The 17,274-nt window shown below is 39.7% G+C and overlaps 1 protein-coding gene across 1 annotated transcript in view; it reads right to left on the reverse strand.

The window, feature by feature from the left end:
• Positions 1 to 7,131: 7,131 nt before the first annotated feature.
• The window catches only part of LRRN2 (leucine rich repeat neuronal 2), a 70,398-nt gene continuing 60,255 nt past the window's right edge, over positions 7,132 to 17,274 (reverse strand). The window contains exon 2 of the mRNA XM_070748891.1: positions 7,132 to 10,649. Within this exon, the coding sequence (XP_070604992.1) occupies positions 8,256 to 10,406 (2,151 nt within the window). The 5' untranslated portion in view covers positions 10,407 to 10,649 and the 3' untranslated portion in view covers positions 7,132 to 8,255. The remainder of the gene's footprint in view (positions 10,650 to 17,274) is intronic.

The raw sequence follows: 17,274 nt of genomic DNA on the forward strand, positions 1-17,274 counted from the left end.
CTTTTCCAGCCGTTTCCTCCCAGGAGATTCCTAGAGAGGCCCCACGGAGGCTTCTCCCTGCCTTTTCCACCCTGTTTCCTCCCAGGAGATTCCTAGAGAGGCCCCATGGAGGCTTCTCCCTGCCCTTTCCAGCCCTGTTTCCTCCCAGGAGATTCCTAGAGAGGCCCCATGGAGGCTTCTCCCTGCCCTTTCCAGCCTTGTTTCCTCCCAGGAGATTCCTAGAGAGGCCCCATGGAGGCTTCTCCCTGCCTTTTCCGGTTACAGTTTCGGAGGCTCAGGTTTGTAAGTGGAAAATGGTTCTTGAGAAGAGGCAAAAAAATCTTGAACATCTTATCATAAGTAGAGGTGATCTTAGGTAGAGGTACCACTGTAATTTGATATCTCAAGATACAGTAGCCTTGTCAAAAACATGAACCCGTTTTCATAAACATCCTTGCACTTTCTAGTTCCACCCTTAATTTAAGATGCATGTTGGCATTTGTTTTTGCTGAAATGCCCATTCATTGTGTACCAAGTTCACTGAAGTCTGCAAAGATTTTTTTTTTAAAAAAACCAGGGTTATCACAGTGGTAGGCTGTAACCTGAAGGCCAGAACCGTATGTGACCCGAATCCTCTTTTTGTAAATATTGGAGACGTCCACCCCACACCATTAAAACTGTTAAAAATGAAGGCAGCTTTCTATTTTAGATGGTAAATGAAAACTGCGACATACATTCTAAAATAAGTAGACAGAGTTAAAAGAACTCTCAGTTGCTTCCTACAACTGCACACATGCACACACAAACCCCCCCCCCCTCATTGCAGCCTTTTGATGGTCTGCTCACTAGATGAGTGCATTCAGGAATTAAATTTGCCTTGAAGTAGGAAAAAAATGAAGTAGAAATCCTATTTCTTGATATAGAGATATAGGGACACAGGGCTAGGGATGCATGTTTCAAGATGTCTGGTAGTTTCTAGTATTATAACCTTTACTGACAAAAATGGAAAAGGTTTAACCTACCTATACATTTTGGATGTATTTGATCCATCAAATTGAAAGCCTACCTCTTGAGCTGAATTAATAATTTTGGACAAAGTTTGAGCAAAGCAATATAATTTTGGGCATCCAGTTCACCAAAACTGACAGTTGGGGAAGATAAGAGAAATAATGGTAACATCTTCAGATAATTCTTCGGAGAGGGGCGGCATACAAATCCAAATAATAAATAAATAAATAATTACTTAAGGTGGCTTGGAATAATGGAGACACCCAAGAAAGGGTTGAAGGTTCTCCCTATTACTGTACCATAGGTCAGTGATGGCGAACCTTTTTTTCCTCGGGTGCCAAAAGATCGTGTGTGTGCACTCCCATAATTCAATGCTTGGGGAGGGTGAAAAGAGCATTCCCCCCACCCAGAGGTCCTCTGGAGGTTGGAAACAGCCTGTTTCCCAACTTCTGGTGGACCCAGTAGGTTCATGTTTTGCCCTCTCCAGGCTCCAAAGGTTTCCCTGGAGCTGGGGGGGGGGAATAAAAACTCCCTCCTCCATCCCCCCGGAGGTTCTCTGGAAGCCAAAAATCAGCTGGTTGGCACACACATGCATGTTGGAACAGAGCTAGGGCAACAGCTCATGTGCCAGCATATATGGCTCCAAGTGCCATCTGTGGCACCCATGCCATAGGTTCGCCATCACTGCCATAGGTCAACACCTGTCCCTCCCTCCCTCTCTTCCTCCACCCCTCCCCTATCCTAAAGAATAGTTTCCTAATATTCTAATGCAGGGAAAGCAATTGTCTAAAAGTACTTTGCAGGCAACAATTTAACAAGAAAGATACCCACATCATAAGCAATCAGATGTATTTGTAGCAATTATTGTGTGGTTGCTACTCCTCAAAGCCACATATTTTGTGGCTGTTACTATTTTTTGCCTGTTTTGGCCTTTCTATGAGAAGGACTCTTATTTCAAGGCAGACTTACCTCCTAGGTTTGTCATCTATATTTTTGTCAGTGGATTGGAACAAAACTGTTGCTAGCACCGAACTTTATGTGCCATGATAAGTAATGAATTACTGATGATTATCTTGTTATGCTTTGGCTCAATACATGTTAATGTTTATGGAAAAAAGATATATCCATCTCTACAATACACACATGCATACAGATACACCTACCCAGAAGAGGTGGGTTCTTCCTGGTTTGGACTGGTTCGCCTGAACTGGTTCGCTGCTGGTAATGTCACAAAGACATTTATTTATTAATTTGACTTTTATGCCTCCCAATCCGAATGGGACATCACAGAACTGAATGGAACATCATACTGTCAGTGCCGGTTCATGGATGTCACCAATCTAAGTCCACAGAGAGGGGTGGCATACAAATCCAATAAATAAATAAACAATAAATAATTTTGGGGGGAATTTTTTTTCTGGGATTTTTTTCTTCTGTGCATGCGCAGAAGTCATGTTTCAGCACTGAGCATGCATTGCTGTCTTATCAGCTTTTGGTGGGACATGTTTGGGATTTTTTGGGCAATGTGTGCATGCATACCCATAATGCGCAGCCATGCAGCACGGGAGGAAGTGAATCCGCAACAAGGCAACCCACCCCTGCTACCCACACTTGCAATGATTGTCATACTATTTCTGACTTTTCAATAAGTCTTTAACTAGTGCAGATAGAAATGGACTGGGCCTGAGATACTGGATTGATCTTCATTTGTTCACAACGTTCATAACTTGTTGCATTTATATGTTCACTCTTACTATTCTGTCAGGGATGGTTAAATTGCTTAATTATACTTTCTACATGAATTCTTGTCTGTTTTGTTCCCTTCATCTCCTCTGCTATATTCTCAGTGTTCAACTTCTCACTGATGTATGTTTCAGAGCCTAATGTACCAATGAACTAAGAAGGGTATCAGGAAACCTGGAAAATCTGAGGCATGAAATAGATTTTTTTTTTTTAAATATTTGGGAAAGTTTTTTTAGAGAGATGCTCTAAGGCAGAGGTGTCAAACTGATGGCCTGTGGGCTAGATGCATCACATGCAGGCCATGCCCACCTCAGCTTTGCGAAGGGGAAAATCATCATGAAACCTCTTGTGATGCCAACATGATGCTGTGGGTTTGACACCCGTGCTCTAAGTCAGAGGTCTCCAACCTTGGCAACTTTACGACTTGTGGACTTCAATTCCCAGAATTCCTCAGCCAGCAAAGCTTTGCTGGCTGAGGAACTCTGGGAATTGAAGTCCACAAGTCTTAAAGTTGCCAAGGTTGGAGACCCCTGTTCTAAGGCATCTAATATTTTAAAACGGTGTTGCCAAAATTGGAAACTTTTAAGATGTGTAGACTTCAGCCGGTTGGGGAATTCTTGGAATTAAAGTCCCCGCATCATAAAAGTTGCCAAGTTTGAAAAACACTTCTGTAAGAGCCGGGGTGGCGCAGCAGGTAGGTAGAGTGCTGTACGGCAGGCCACTGAAGCTGACTGCAGATCTGAAGGTCAGCTGTTCAAATCTCATCACCGGCTCAAGGTTGACTCAGCCTTCCATCCTTCCGAGGTGGGTAAAATGAGGACCTGGATTGTGGGGGCAATATGCTGGCTCTGTTAAAAAGTGCTATTGCTAACCTGTTGTAAGCCGCCCTGAGTCTAAGGAGAAGGGCGACATAAAAATGGAATAAATAAATAAATAAAATAAATAAATAAATAAAATAAAATAAATAAATGTGTTTGCTCCAGTAGGCTCCAGAAGGTGATTGCTGAGGGAGATGGAGGCATAAAACGCCTTGGGAAAAGGATAAGGCTTAGTCATTGGAATAACAAACAGAAGCCCTTTCACGTTCCAAAAAGAAAAAAGAACACACATTGTTGTGGTTAGCTCTGGCCCAGCTCCTGCCCCAAGGACTGTGGATGTGGGGGAGACATCCACATGCTGCAGGCCTGTTTTGCCCCCGGTGGAATCTGAAGATGACCAAGAAGACATGAGTGACAGGGAGGAGGAGAGTGAGGCAGACAGCTCAGAAGGAGATCAATTATCTAGCTCCTCCTTGGATTCAGAACAAGAGTTAATGATACAGCCACGCATGCGTAGAGCGATGCATAGGCAACAACAACTGAGAGATTATTATCAAAGAAAATGAGGCCACCTGTGGTTGGGTGGGGCTGTGGTAATTAGTGAGACTGCTATAAATAGCAGCCCGTGGGTTTGGCCATTGTGGAGGATTATCTGATCGTTGTGTTTCGTGACTGCTTTACTGACTTTGACCTTTTGTGTGCTGATTTTTCCCCGCTTTGAAACTAAACCAGGGCAAAGTGTGTTTCACTTTGTGAAAGAAGAAGGACTGTGAATTGCCTCACAGCTGCAAGATAAGTATCACAAAACTGATAGGGGACTTGTACAAATTACCAGTTTGTTTGGAGACGAGTGCTCTTTGCTATACCAAAAGAGGGCTTGGTTTAAGTGAATTTTCATTATAAAGAACATTGTTTTGAATTTTCAAATGTGTGTGTGTCTGAAATTTGTACCTGTGAATTTTTGGGAGGAGTCTACCCGAGAGCCCGACAGAACAACACATATTTGTTGTATCCCATACCAAGTGTTTTTAAATACCACATATTGCAATGTTTTGCTCCCACTGGAAAGCTATGCAGTAAGGGCTACCCATAACCCTTGTTGGATAATACCATAGGATGACAAGAGGTTAAAGGAGGAAGAGTTTATATATGGGCAGGCAGAAATAACAAGGGTATTTTAATAGATTCAGCTTCAACACAGCTAGCTTGGGATTATTCTGTTTCCTGCATCTTATTAGCTCTGAAGAAAAGCAAAGTCTGTAGCGGCAGGGTCACTTCTAAGTGTCCCTGTGTTGCTTAAAGGGTAATAGAGTTACAGTCTTGGATGCACATTAAATGGAATGACAATCACACTGTTTCCCTCCCTAGCTCTACGTCTCAGGACAGTGTTTTAGAAATGCCTTCCTTAACACACTATACAAAGGAGGGTGGCAATCTCAGCATTCAAGTCAATATCATTGGTCACATACAAAACTCAGTCATTGGTCCACTGCCAAACTCAGAAGTCCTGTTGCTGCTGCTTCTCTTTAGCTGCACGCTCTTGAGTGTTGAGTAATGACAGGAATAATCAGTTTTGATTATCCTCTTCTTGTAGGTGTTGGTGAAAATTTGGCAGAAGGCAGGACCAAGTAACCAGTTGGTTGGTGGCTTGGATCCATGTGAAGGCTTGACTCCATAATGGAGCACAATCTGCAAATAGCTTGTGCTATTTGCATTCCTTTTGATGGGCATTTGCGGTTGAGTGCTTATTTGCTTGTAAACCCATTAATGTAAACGCAGACATTATTTCCCTTCTTGTTAATTCCCTTCAATCCATGGTGAGCATTCCAAAGGGGGAGGATGGGGGGGGGAAATGGCGTTGCCCCACAAAATTGACTTCTTTGCGAGTTGAATTCTGGAGTCCATCCTTGCTATGTGGATTCATTGCAGAAGATTAAGGAAGGACCCCTGGTGCTTTGAACATATTCAGGAAGGTTTTCTCAAACCTTTGTTGCCATCCTGGTGTTTTTGTTCTTTGGTATTTATCCTAAAAATTATAAGTATCAACACACAAGTTAGTGGCAACATATGTGGACTAGCAAAATCAATGGGCAGTAATGGTTCTGAGAATGCACCTGATTTGCCGGGAGCTCTGCAGCCTGACCAAAATATACTCTTACTGTTGTTTCAAAGGATCTCAAAAACCTGGCTCTTCTTCTAGGCCTTGGGTGAGCCTGAATAAAGGCCCTTTCCCATCTGCCTTCCCCCATCCAACCCCCGCCTGATCTTTGTCACTGTTGTTTCTTTTTCTTTAGTTTTTTTGTTGTGCTGAAATTTTCTATCAGTTCATAAGCTGTGCCTTTATTGGGTATCGGGTAGATACATCCATACACGTTTGTGTATGTGTAAAATTATATATAATTATACACACCTACTTTGTGTGTATGTGTGTGTATGTGTAATTATATATGGCATATTATAATAAAAATAATATATATTATCTATGAGTGCCATACCAAAAAATCTTGGGTGGCATTGATAAAATATGCAGATTGACAACATTTCCTTCTGTTAATTACAAAAGGTTTAGATCCACACATATACCAATACATTACAACATCCTAAGTTCTTGGGAAGAACTTGATATAAAGGCCAACACCAGATAAAGAATTGGAAGCTGTGATTTCACATTTTTGTGCTGCTGGTGCTGATAATGATAATGTTGGAGTTCCTGGACATCTGGTGGGCATACGGACCACAAGACTCAGGACTATTTGTTGGCTAAGCAACCAAGGGCCAGAAAGCAGGAAGAAAAGTTGTTTTCTCAAATACTTCTCACGTCAAATATACAAAGTCTGAAAACAAAATAATGATCTGTTATTAAAAATCAAATCTAGCAAAGACATTTTTTAAAAAACTGGAGTTACCTAGGTGTGAGATGTGTGGTTATATAAATGTATTTAATAAATAATAAATAAATACCTCTAACACCATTGCACAACAACATCTGCCTATCCTAAGTCTTTCAGAAAGACTTGACAGGCACATAAAAATATCAACCTAGTCTAAACATCTGCTAATTGTGCAATCAATCAGTAGTAATAACTGCTCCTCTTGCTGATGCTGAGCCCCTCTTTCTTACTGGAACTGACATAGAAGTTCTCTTTGTTAGGACTGAATGACTTTTCAAACAGGATTCTACTTGAGTTTCGGAACCCATTCTCCAAAAGATGACTGGAGAAAGAACAAAAACTATATTTGATTAAAATATAATTGAAATCAAAACGTTTCAATGTAACTAATGGGATTACTTTATTAGTTCTATTCTATTGTTCTATATGCACATTTAAGGATGCTTTCATCCATCGGATCAAAAGTAAGTTTAGTAATAATGTTCTGAAAGACTAAAAGAATCGCACACCACACTTTGCAGGGTGGAGGTACACAAGAGATTTTGTGTGTGTGTGCAAAAAGGCCACCCTATCCCAGATCACCCATCAGCAGAAGTCCCTTACACACCCTCCTTCCCTGCTGTCACCAATCATGGCTGGATTTGTGGGTTATCTAGGAAGAGCTTTGGGGAAAACACATAACTGCAGAAATGTTTTATTTGCAATTTTAATTGGCTTATCAGAGACAAAGAAATGATGACAAGAGTTAGAAAAGGGAATATTCACCCTCCCTCTTTTTCTCAACCACTCCGCCCGTGTCTTCTCCTGGGATGTTTTCAGCTACGCCGCATGGAAATCAGCCACTTTAAAACAAAGAGATTTTCATTCTTTGAAATCAATCTTACATCAACTATTATTCCCTCCCCTCCTTATCATTCTGCCCACCCTGTAGTTGAAGCGATGCTGACTTGGCATAAAGCCTTTTCCATATGGTAGATTGGCATATAAAGGGCCCCTTCCATCCCTCCCTTCCTCCCCATTTATATTTATATCTATACATATATATATTACAAAAAAAAAAATCTTCACCCCCTCTTCCGTTTGTTTTCAATCGTATTCACAAAAGTTTACAAAATCATATTGAAATTAAGTTCTTGAATGGAAATCCAGTCCATATTGGCTAATTTGACATTGTTAATTGATTCAAAGTTTCACGTCCCCCTCCCACACCCACCCCACCCTTCGATGGTAATTGTTTTTCCTGATTCTCAAGCCTGAGAAAGTTGCCTCTCTTCATATCACATGGGCTTCCTTGGGAAAGTACTGCAGGAGGCAAATGATTCAGGTCACAAGAGTCGCGTTGGATTTGGTCAAGGTTCTCTGCGGTGATACATATCCACATACAGAGAAAGGTATCCCCAAAGGAAAAGGCCTTTTTGTACTTCCAGGGGAGCAGACATGTGCTGAGCACAAAGTATATTGGCAACAGGACTGCCAGGAGTCATTAGCTGCCTGGAAGAGGCAGAGATGGTTTGGAACTTCAAGCTTAAATGCTTCCCAACTCGGGTTGTCTGCCTGTCTTTTCGGCAACTTTTCTTTCAGTAAAAATAGATTCTTTATCTTGGATTAAGAGATAATACGTTTGGCCAAGCCAACTCATGGTTTGGCTGGAAAAGGGACAACTTTTCCTACCCACCTTCCATATTCATGGTTTTCATACTTCAGTATTTTTCCCTTTTCATCTGTATTTGGTAATTTTTAAAGAAATTCACCAGATGTATGTATCCACCCTCCTTGCAGAGGAACAACAACAACAACAACAACAACCCTGCAGCCTTCATGAGTCCAACGATGTTGCTTGTACCTCCATGGCCAGGAGTGTCTCACCCTTTCTCCCTTGATCCCACTGTTTGATAAAAGTTGGATATACTACATGAACGGAAGATGAGGCTGTTTTCCATGGCATGCAGATTCCCTGGCTCCTAGACTGAAATTTGAAAGAACTCAAACCATAGTTGCCTATGAAGCTTATAGATATCACCAATACGCAGAGGAACAATACCATCAAGGCACCCTGCCTGCTTTCCAAGTATTGGTATTGAGCCTCTTTAGTCCTGGCATTGACACAGGCAACCTTGGTCTGCAAATTTGCAAATGCTATATGGAGACAGGCCCAATATTTTGTATCGTGGTGCAATCTTGTGATGTTATACATGTGGGTACCTGTTGGAATACGGGCTACATTTGTTAAATCCAAGCTAGGGTTGAAACTGGACCAAGTGAGATTAGATGAAATGGTGTTCAGATGAGGTTTCCATGAAACCAGGATATTGTATGTCTGGACTTCCTCAATGATCAGCTCTAGTATGTCTTCACTAAAGGGAAAAGAACTGTTGACGATTAGACTGATACTTCTGGTGTCAGCACCGATGAGATTTTGAGCCATACAAGTATAGAGGCCTGCCTCTTTTACTGTGGCCTTGCGAATCTCCAGTGTTCCCTCAGAGTCCACTTTGTACTTTCCATCTTCTGAGAATGGCAATAGCTTAAGACCTGATGGTGTGACCCAGTAGATCTCTGGTTCTGGTTCTGCTAAAGCCCTGCAATGAAGAGCGATGTCTTCTCCATCTACCACATCTAAACGAGAAGGAAAGCTTTTGTCAGAGATGAGGGGCAAGCATCTGTCAGTCATTTCTCTGAAGGGGACATCCCGTATATGTTTTCTTTTTAAGTCTGGAGGTTCAGCACATAATGTGGATTGAGGCTCAATGAAGCGTATATGGTTCTCAGTACTATTGACCCAGCGGATGACACAATCACAATGAAGGGGATTGCTGTGGATGCTTATCTCCTGCAGACTGGGGAGGGACTCTAGGGTTTGCTTATGCAAAGCACTTAGAGCATTGTTGTTGAGCATGAGAGTTTCCATCTGGGGGAGATGATGGAAAGCACTGGGATGGATATAGGACAGTTTAGGGTTGTTGGTCACGTCTAGTTTTGTTAGTTCAGGCAAGTTAATCAAGGCAAATTTGTCAATAGAAACCAGCTCTTCCATATTGTTGAGTCCCAATTCCTTGAGGTGTAGCATGTTTGTGAAGTCACTCTGCTTAATCCTGTGAAGTGGATTTTTGTTCAGATCCAAGAACTTAAGACCAGGAACTTGCTGTAGTGCTCGCTTGGGAACACTAATCAGGTTGTTATCATAGAAAGACAGACTCTCCAGATTTTTTAAGCCTACAAGAGCATAATCTGAAATCTCTCTCAGGTTCATTCCAGCCAGAACCAAACTTCTCAAGTTTGATAAAGCCCTGAAGTTCATATCCAGAATGGCATCTACTTTGTTGCCACCTATCATTAGGATCTCCAGACTGGGTAACACTTGGAACCAGCGATTGTCAATTGTCCTTAAGAAGTTGGAGTTGAGATGGAGTCGAAGGAGATTTCCAAGACCGAAGAAGGCTTGGGGAGAAATCCTGCGTATTTGATTGTGATTAAGATAAAGTTCCTGAAGGCTAGCCAGGTTTGAGAAGCTGTTATCGGGAAGTTCAGCCAGCTGGTTTTCTTCCAAGTGAAGACTCAGCAATTGAGGCATATTCTTCAAGCCAAAGTCCCAAATGTCTGAGAAACTGTTCTGTGATAAATCTAGCTCTGTCAGATTTTTCAGATAGTCCAGTTCACTCTGCTCGACCTTGACAATATTGTTGCTTTGCAAGAGAAGAATCTGTGTCCCCTCTGGCAATCTTTCAGGCACTGTGGAGATAAACAAATCATTGCAGTCAACTGTGGCGGATTCCCTGTACACAGACCTGGGGGTATACCATGGTCTGATCTGGCAGACACACTGCAATGGGCATTTGACCTTCCATGGCACGACAAGGATTGCAGTGGTGGTTGCCATACAGATGAGAAGCAAGTTCAATTGGAAGTGTCTCATTTTCAATGGGCAAGTACAACTTCCATTCAAAGGAAATGCTTTCACAGGGCACATCTGGAATTCAACATGAAGGCAAGTGGAAATAGCAACTCCCTTGCCACACTGACTCCTTCAAGAAACTCTGTGGTTAGTTCTTTGCTAAAGGTAAGAAGCTTCCTCAGCTGAAGAGTTCATAATGGAAATGTCCGTAGTAGTTCCTCTCTCTAATCAGAAGTTTGCCTTTTTCTCTTCCATAAATGATTCATCTCTTCTTTTGCTTGTATCGTTGGGTTTCTACCCCCTTCCTTACAGGTTTAACTGAAAGAGATTGGGAAAAGAGAACTTTATTAGACAAATGGAAATATACACGGAACAATACATGAAAATCAAAACTTATCACCACATTCTGGAGGTAGCATGAAGTTATAACATACATTTAGATTTAGGGTAGAGTTCCAAGTATGATCTTACTAAGGCATTGTAGAGTGATAGTGTTGTGGTTAGCTCTGCCCCAGCTCCTGCCCCAAGGACTGTGGATGTGGGGGAGACATCCACATGCTGCAGGCCTGTTTTTCCCCCGGTGGAATCTGATGATGAGGGCTCCTCTGACCAAGAAGACATGAGTGACAGGGAGGAGGAGAGTGGGGCAGACAGCTCAGAAGGAGATCAATTATCTAGCTCCTCCTTGGATTCAGAACAAGAGTTAATGATACAGCCACGCATGCGGAGAGCAATGCATAGGCAGCAACCACTGAGAGATTATTATCAAAGAAAATGAGGCCACCTGTGGTTGGGTGGGGCTGTGGTAATTAGTGAGGCTGCTATAAATATCAGCCTGTGGGTTTGGCCATTGTGGAGGATTATCTGATCGTTGTGTTTCGTGACTGCTTTACTGACTTTGACCTTTTGTGTGCTGATTTTTCCCTGCTTTGAAACTAAACCAGGGCAAAGTGTGTTTCACTTTGTGAAAGAAGAAGGACTGTGAATTGCTTCACAGCTGCAAGCTAAGTATCACAGAACTGATAAGGGACTTGTACAAATTACCAGTTTGTTCGGAGACCAGTGCTCCAAAAGAGGGCTTGGTTTAAGTGAATTTTCATTATAAAGAACATTGTTTTGAAGTTTCAAACGTGTGTGTGTCTGAAATTTGTACCTGTGAATTTTTGGGAGGATTCTACCAGAGAGCCCGACAGAACAGATAGTAACACTTCTCATGATCTTGATTCTATCCCTCTGTTAATGTAGTCTAGGATTGCGTTGAGTTTTTTGGCAGCTGCAGCACATTGCTGTCTCATAGATCCCTCTCACAGTTACTAATATTGAGCCAGATACCATTCCTGCTATACCTGGGCATTTGGTTTTTCTTGCCTTACTTTTTTCACCACTGGCAGATTCCTTTAATGACCACATGATTCACTTAAGAACTGCAGTGATTCATTAAACAACCATGGCAAAAATTCATAAAATCTGCCATGATTCACTTAACAACCACCTTATTTAGCAACAGAAACTCTGGTCCAAATTATGGCCATAAGTTGAGGGCCACCTGTATTTTAACAGCAGCTTAAGGACAGAAAGGGAAGAATAAATAGTATATCCTATACTGAAAAATATGGAGTTGTTAGTTGAAATTCAATTGTTGTCTTCAGATACACTTCCATAATTACTTTGAATCTCTTACTCTACTTTGGATACAGTTTCTGAGAAGAGACGGAAGAAGAAATGGCTGGAAAATTACTTCTTTCCTATCTGCTAACTGGCATTAGTAGCCTTCACAAGAGACACATTCCAAACACTCCAGGGTGTTTTTAGTTTTACTTGTGAATAAGCTCTAAGACTCATACAGGGATCTGTACTGTCCATTATTTTTTTAACATCTTCTCCTACTGGCAACTGTCCTTGAGGCAGAGAGTTGAACCTAGGAACAATTCCGGGAGGATCCACCCAATAGGAAAAGATCAAGTGACAGATGGGCCACTGGGTCAGCTCTATTATTAGTCAGGCTGAAAGAGCTGCATCCGATGTAGATGTTGAGTATGAATGTCAAGTAAGAAACAGCTGCCATTTCCACTTTGTGCTGCCTAAAGACAGCAATAAAAGGGGTCTATCACTTTCGGTTTGTTTGTTTTTTAGATTTTTATTTATTTATTTATTTATTTATTTTATTTTATTTATTTATTTATTTTGTCCAATACACAATAATACAATTTTATTTTTCATTTTTCCAGCTTACATATCAGTAAACATTTTAAACAGTACTGTGTCATATGTCTCATACAGTTATTTACATTTATTTCTATACATCTCTGTTCTAACCAATTATACCACTTATTCCACACCTCATAAAATTCTGTTTCCTCCTTGCCTTTCATTTCTAATGGGAGTTTATATATCTTGGCACATTTCCAATATCTTATATATAATCATTTCATTGCTTGGTATATTTTCAAGTTTCCAACACTGAGCATAAACAATTCTTGCTGCGATTACTATGTGAAAAATGGTATATTGGAGTTGTTTCTTCATTTTTTTAAAAAATTATTATTCCTAATAAGAATAGTTCAGGTTTAAATTCTATTTGTTCTCCTATTATCTCCTGTAGCCATCTCCTGATCTCTTCCTAATATTTCTTCGCTTTGGGGCACTGCCACCACATGTGATAAAAAGTTCTATCCTTACTTTTACATTGCCAGCAATCGGGTTTCATATTTGCATACATTTTGGCCAATCTCACCAGTGTTAAATGCCACCTATAAAACATTTTATGTTGATTTTCTTTGAATGCAGTCAATAATGTTAATTTACAGTTCTTTTTCCATATTTTTTCCCATTCCTCTAAACATGGTCTTTGTTCCATGCCCATGCAATCATCAAAACCTTTACAATTTCTTCTTCCATTTCTATTTCCAATAAGTATCTATGCACTTTTGTTATAAATTTTTCTTCATTCCCATCAGCATTGTATCTAACTGTTGTGGTATCCTTTGAATTCCATATTCTTCCATATCTTTTCTATATCTTGATTCCTATCTGCTGTAAGTATGACTACCAATCTATGATTATACCCTGTTCTTTTAGTTCTTGATTTGATTTAGGTTTTACCTGGCTATCTAATAATTCTTTACATCTTATAATCTTTTTAAAATCTTTTTTAAATCTACCATTGCCTCCATTGGCAAAACCCAGTTCGGTAATTTTGTACAATATTTCTTTTTAACCTTTCCCCATGTCTATCACTTTCTCTAAATCTAGTTTAAAATTCTCAGAACTAGTGGAGAAAGCTGTTGCATCGTGAGCAGTAAAATGTTAGTAAGTTCTTTACATGGAAATGGAAGAAGTGGAACCTCTATTTTGTCTTTTGCTTCAATCAGCAACATGTTTTTGTTTAACCCTGCTTTGCCAATCCCCAAAAGGATTTCCCATTCCTGGGAAAGATGAGCAAAGAATTCTGGAAGGATAGCAATAGTATATAATGACAGCAAGACCAACCAAGGCAGTAAGATAATTCCATCTGCCCAGCTGGAACAAGTAGGTATCTATGTTGGACAGCAGCAAAAGAAGAACTTGCTGGAGCTGGGTGATCATTTTAGTAACAAGGAACACTAGTAACAAAGAAAACCTCTCCTGTTGTGTAAGAGAAAGCAACGCTAAACTACTTTTGCATTTTACCAAGAAAACCACATGGATAGAAAATATAAAATGAACAACGATGTAATGCCACATGATGGGACCTTTGGGTCAGATGGCACTCAATGTACTACTGAGAAAAGGAGCTAAGGAGCTTTTGGAGTTCTAAATGAGGTTTATGATGCCGGAAGGCTAAAGCTAAAGGCTAAAGCTTCCAGCTGCTGAGGTTGCCATGCAGGAAATGAAAATCCAAAACTGCAAAGTTAGAATTACAGGGATCAGGGAACTTAAGAAGCATGAATACAGATAAGCTCAACACAGTGGAAGGTAAGTGAATCAGCCACACATTGATATCGTAGCAATCCTATGACATCTTCATTTGCTAACAAAGCCTTCCCATCATCAAAACAATATCTTTATATATTACCATCATTTAACAGGTTACCAGAAGTCAAATTGACTATACTGTAAGTGCAAGAAGGTAGAAGAGCTCAGTTATATTAGCAAAGATGTTGCCAGATGTGTTTGTGGAACAGATCACAAAATCATTGCTCTGAACTCCTGAACTTTATTGATAGAAAACCAGAAAAAGTGTGGAATGAAGTTAAAGACATTGTTAAGGATGATTGTGAAAAATAACTCCTGGAGGTCTAGAAATAGAAAAAGCAAACTTTTGCATCAGAATAAATAGTGGAAATTGTCAAGAGAATAAAAGTTAAAGTCAAGAAATATAAATATTTTAGGAAGGAAATTATCAAAGAATTTTACAGAGCTGTTAGAACAAGAAACAATGTTACAATGAGATCAATAAATACATTGATTGTGGAATCTGACTTTGAAAAACAAGGAAAGTCTTCCAAAAGATCTCCAAACCCAGAATGCTCCACTCTCATATTGATATGGTAAAAGCTGCCAATAAAGTAATTAATTTGAAGATAAATCAAAATTGAAAACACTTTTCTGAAATTCTATCCAATATGTATGTCAAATTCCAACATACTTTAGAAGATATTCCATATTTATAAGAAACTTTGGTAATAGAAAATGAGGTTAGATTAGTTGGAAAGATAAGAAACTGAAGAATACCTTTAGAAAAACAGCAAGCAAAAATAAATGAAGAACTAATAGTTCCAAAATATGTTAACAAAATGACTGTGTCTTCCGAAGAAAGCAATCTTAACAAGTATGCAAATTATTGTACAATATTCTTAATTTCATATTCAAGCAAATAAATTCATCCAAAACAGATTAGAGCCCTACAAGGAAAAAGAGATGTCAAATGTTCAACCTGGCTTTAGAAAAACTGAAGAATAAGAGACATTTTAATTACTTTTTTATTTTATTGTATTTATTTATATCCTGCCTTTGTTACTTTTACAAATAACTCAAAGTGGTAAACATATCCATCACACCTTCTTCCTACTGTTTTCTTCACAACAACAATTCTGTGAGTGGGTTGGCCTCAATTCTGAGGTGGGTGAGAGAAAGTGATTAAAAAAAAACATTCCAGTGTTTTCACTTGAATGACACACTCAGTCTATCACATCTTTAACACATGATGCAAAAACCTAGCTCTCTGGAGAAGTCTAAAATGCTGGGGAAAGTGAAGAAAAGAGTAAAATGGGACAACACTTGTATGATGACAATTATAGCAGCGATGAAGGGCCAGGTTGAGAACAGATCATCATGGAGAAAATCTAGGGTAGCAGTCACCAACTTGATGACAAATAATCATAATCAACCTCCCGTCCGCTCTAGGGTTAATACTGACCTTTATTTCTTTGCCCGAAGCACAGCTGATCAGCTCAGCTGTGTTGTGGGCTGAATTGTGATATTAAGCATGCACGAAAGCAAAATTGCCTGAGGGGATACATGTGCGCATGCAAAACGTTGTGATGTGAACTGGTGGCAAAGATAAGTGGTACCCACCCCTGTATCAAGCAAAGGATGCTTCTCTTACAAGCAAATAAATATATCAAAATGAGCTCTATACATAGAAACCAACACATCATGGACAAGCCTGGAAAGTCCTCTTGGATAACTAGTATACTGTGCAAAAATTATTCAGCACATAAACTGAAATAATTTCAATAAAAATAGTAATTTATGTTGTGATTTAATCTGTGTTGGATCGCTTTTATATCTCAAGGGAATGAAGAAATCTTTTTATTTATGTTTTTCCTTTGAAAGAAGAAAATATATTGTTTTCCAGTGTCTTGATAGATTTATGGCAGAGGGAAAAAAAAACTTCATCCAGAGTGGGAAAGAAAATTGAAGGTCCATCACAAAGGATGTGAAAATCAATATAGCAACCCCTTCCTTAATACAATTACTCTGGGAGATATAATAAAAAGCAAAGGCTGGCTAAAAGCCAAGGCATAAATGCATAGGATCAATTTTGGTGCACAGACCACAGCAAGATACTGGCATCTAATCTTTACTTAGATATCCTTTACAAAATGAGTGTTTAAAAAGAAAAAAAACAACTATGTTACCTTGGGAAACCATGCCCCTTATTCATTTAATTTTCCCAAATTGCATCGCAGGTGACAAATCACCGATCAGCAGTATAGAAAATCTAGGAGTCTGAAAGGAAGACTTGACATTGTTACTGTGCCCTGGTTCTCCTTTCCTCCTGAAGACCTCTTCAGCAGGAGACATTAGGCAATTTAACATAGGGGGCTCCAACCTTAGCAGCTTTAAGAGTTGTGGACTTCAAGTTCCAAAATTCCTCAGCCAGCAAAGCTTGAAGTCCACAACTCTAAAAGTTGCCAAGGTTGGAGATCCCTGATTTAGCATGCAGGAGAACCTCCTCCACCTCTTTGTCAAAGTATTTTTTAAGCTAGGCTCACAGGAAAGAAATCTTGGAGATGTAGTTGGGTTTGTAAAGTGAGAGAAAGAAGGGAAAACCATTTAAAGAAAAATGCTTGATAATGCTCAATATATGTAAATTAGTCTGAAAAAAAGTACTGTATGACCATTTTCACAGTATATTGTGAAGATTGAAGTGATTTATACTGCTTAGTGCTTTATGCACTAATTGCACTACAGTGTAAAATAGATGCATTTTGTTTAAGAGCTTTAAGCTGATTTGAGAAATTTAAAAAGCACACCTGGGTTTGTGGTTATCCTGTCAAGTTTTTTAAAAAAATAATTCTCCATCTCTCTCCCCCCCCCACATTATTTTCGTTGCATCAACATGATCTTTCTTTCCTTTCCGTTATCACTTCCTTTTCAGATGTGCTCACAGTAGGGGGTTGATATCGCATTAAAAAAGATGGCTAATGTATCACAGGCATTTTTAAAAGGCTCCTTC

Source organism: Erythrolamprus reginae, chromosome 3 (genome assembly GCF_031021105.1).
Source record: "Erythrolamprus reginae isolate rEryReg1 chromosome 3, rEryReg1.hap1, whole genome shotgun sequence".
Taxonomy (NCBI): Eukaryota; Metazoa; Chordata; class Lepidosauria; order Squamata; family Dipsadidae; genus Erythrolamprus; species Erythrolamprus reginae.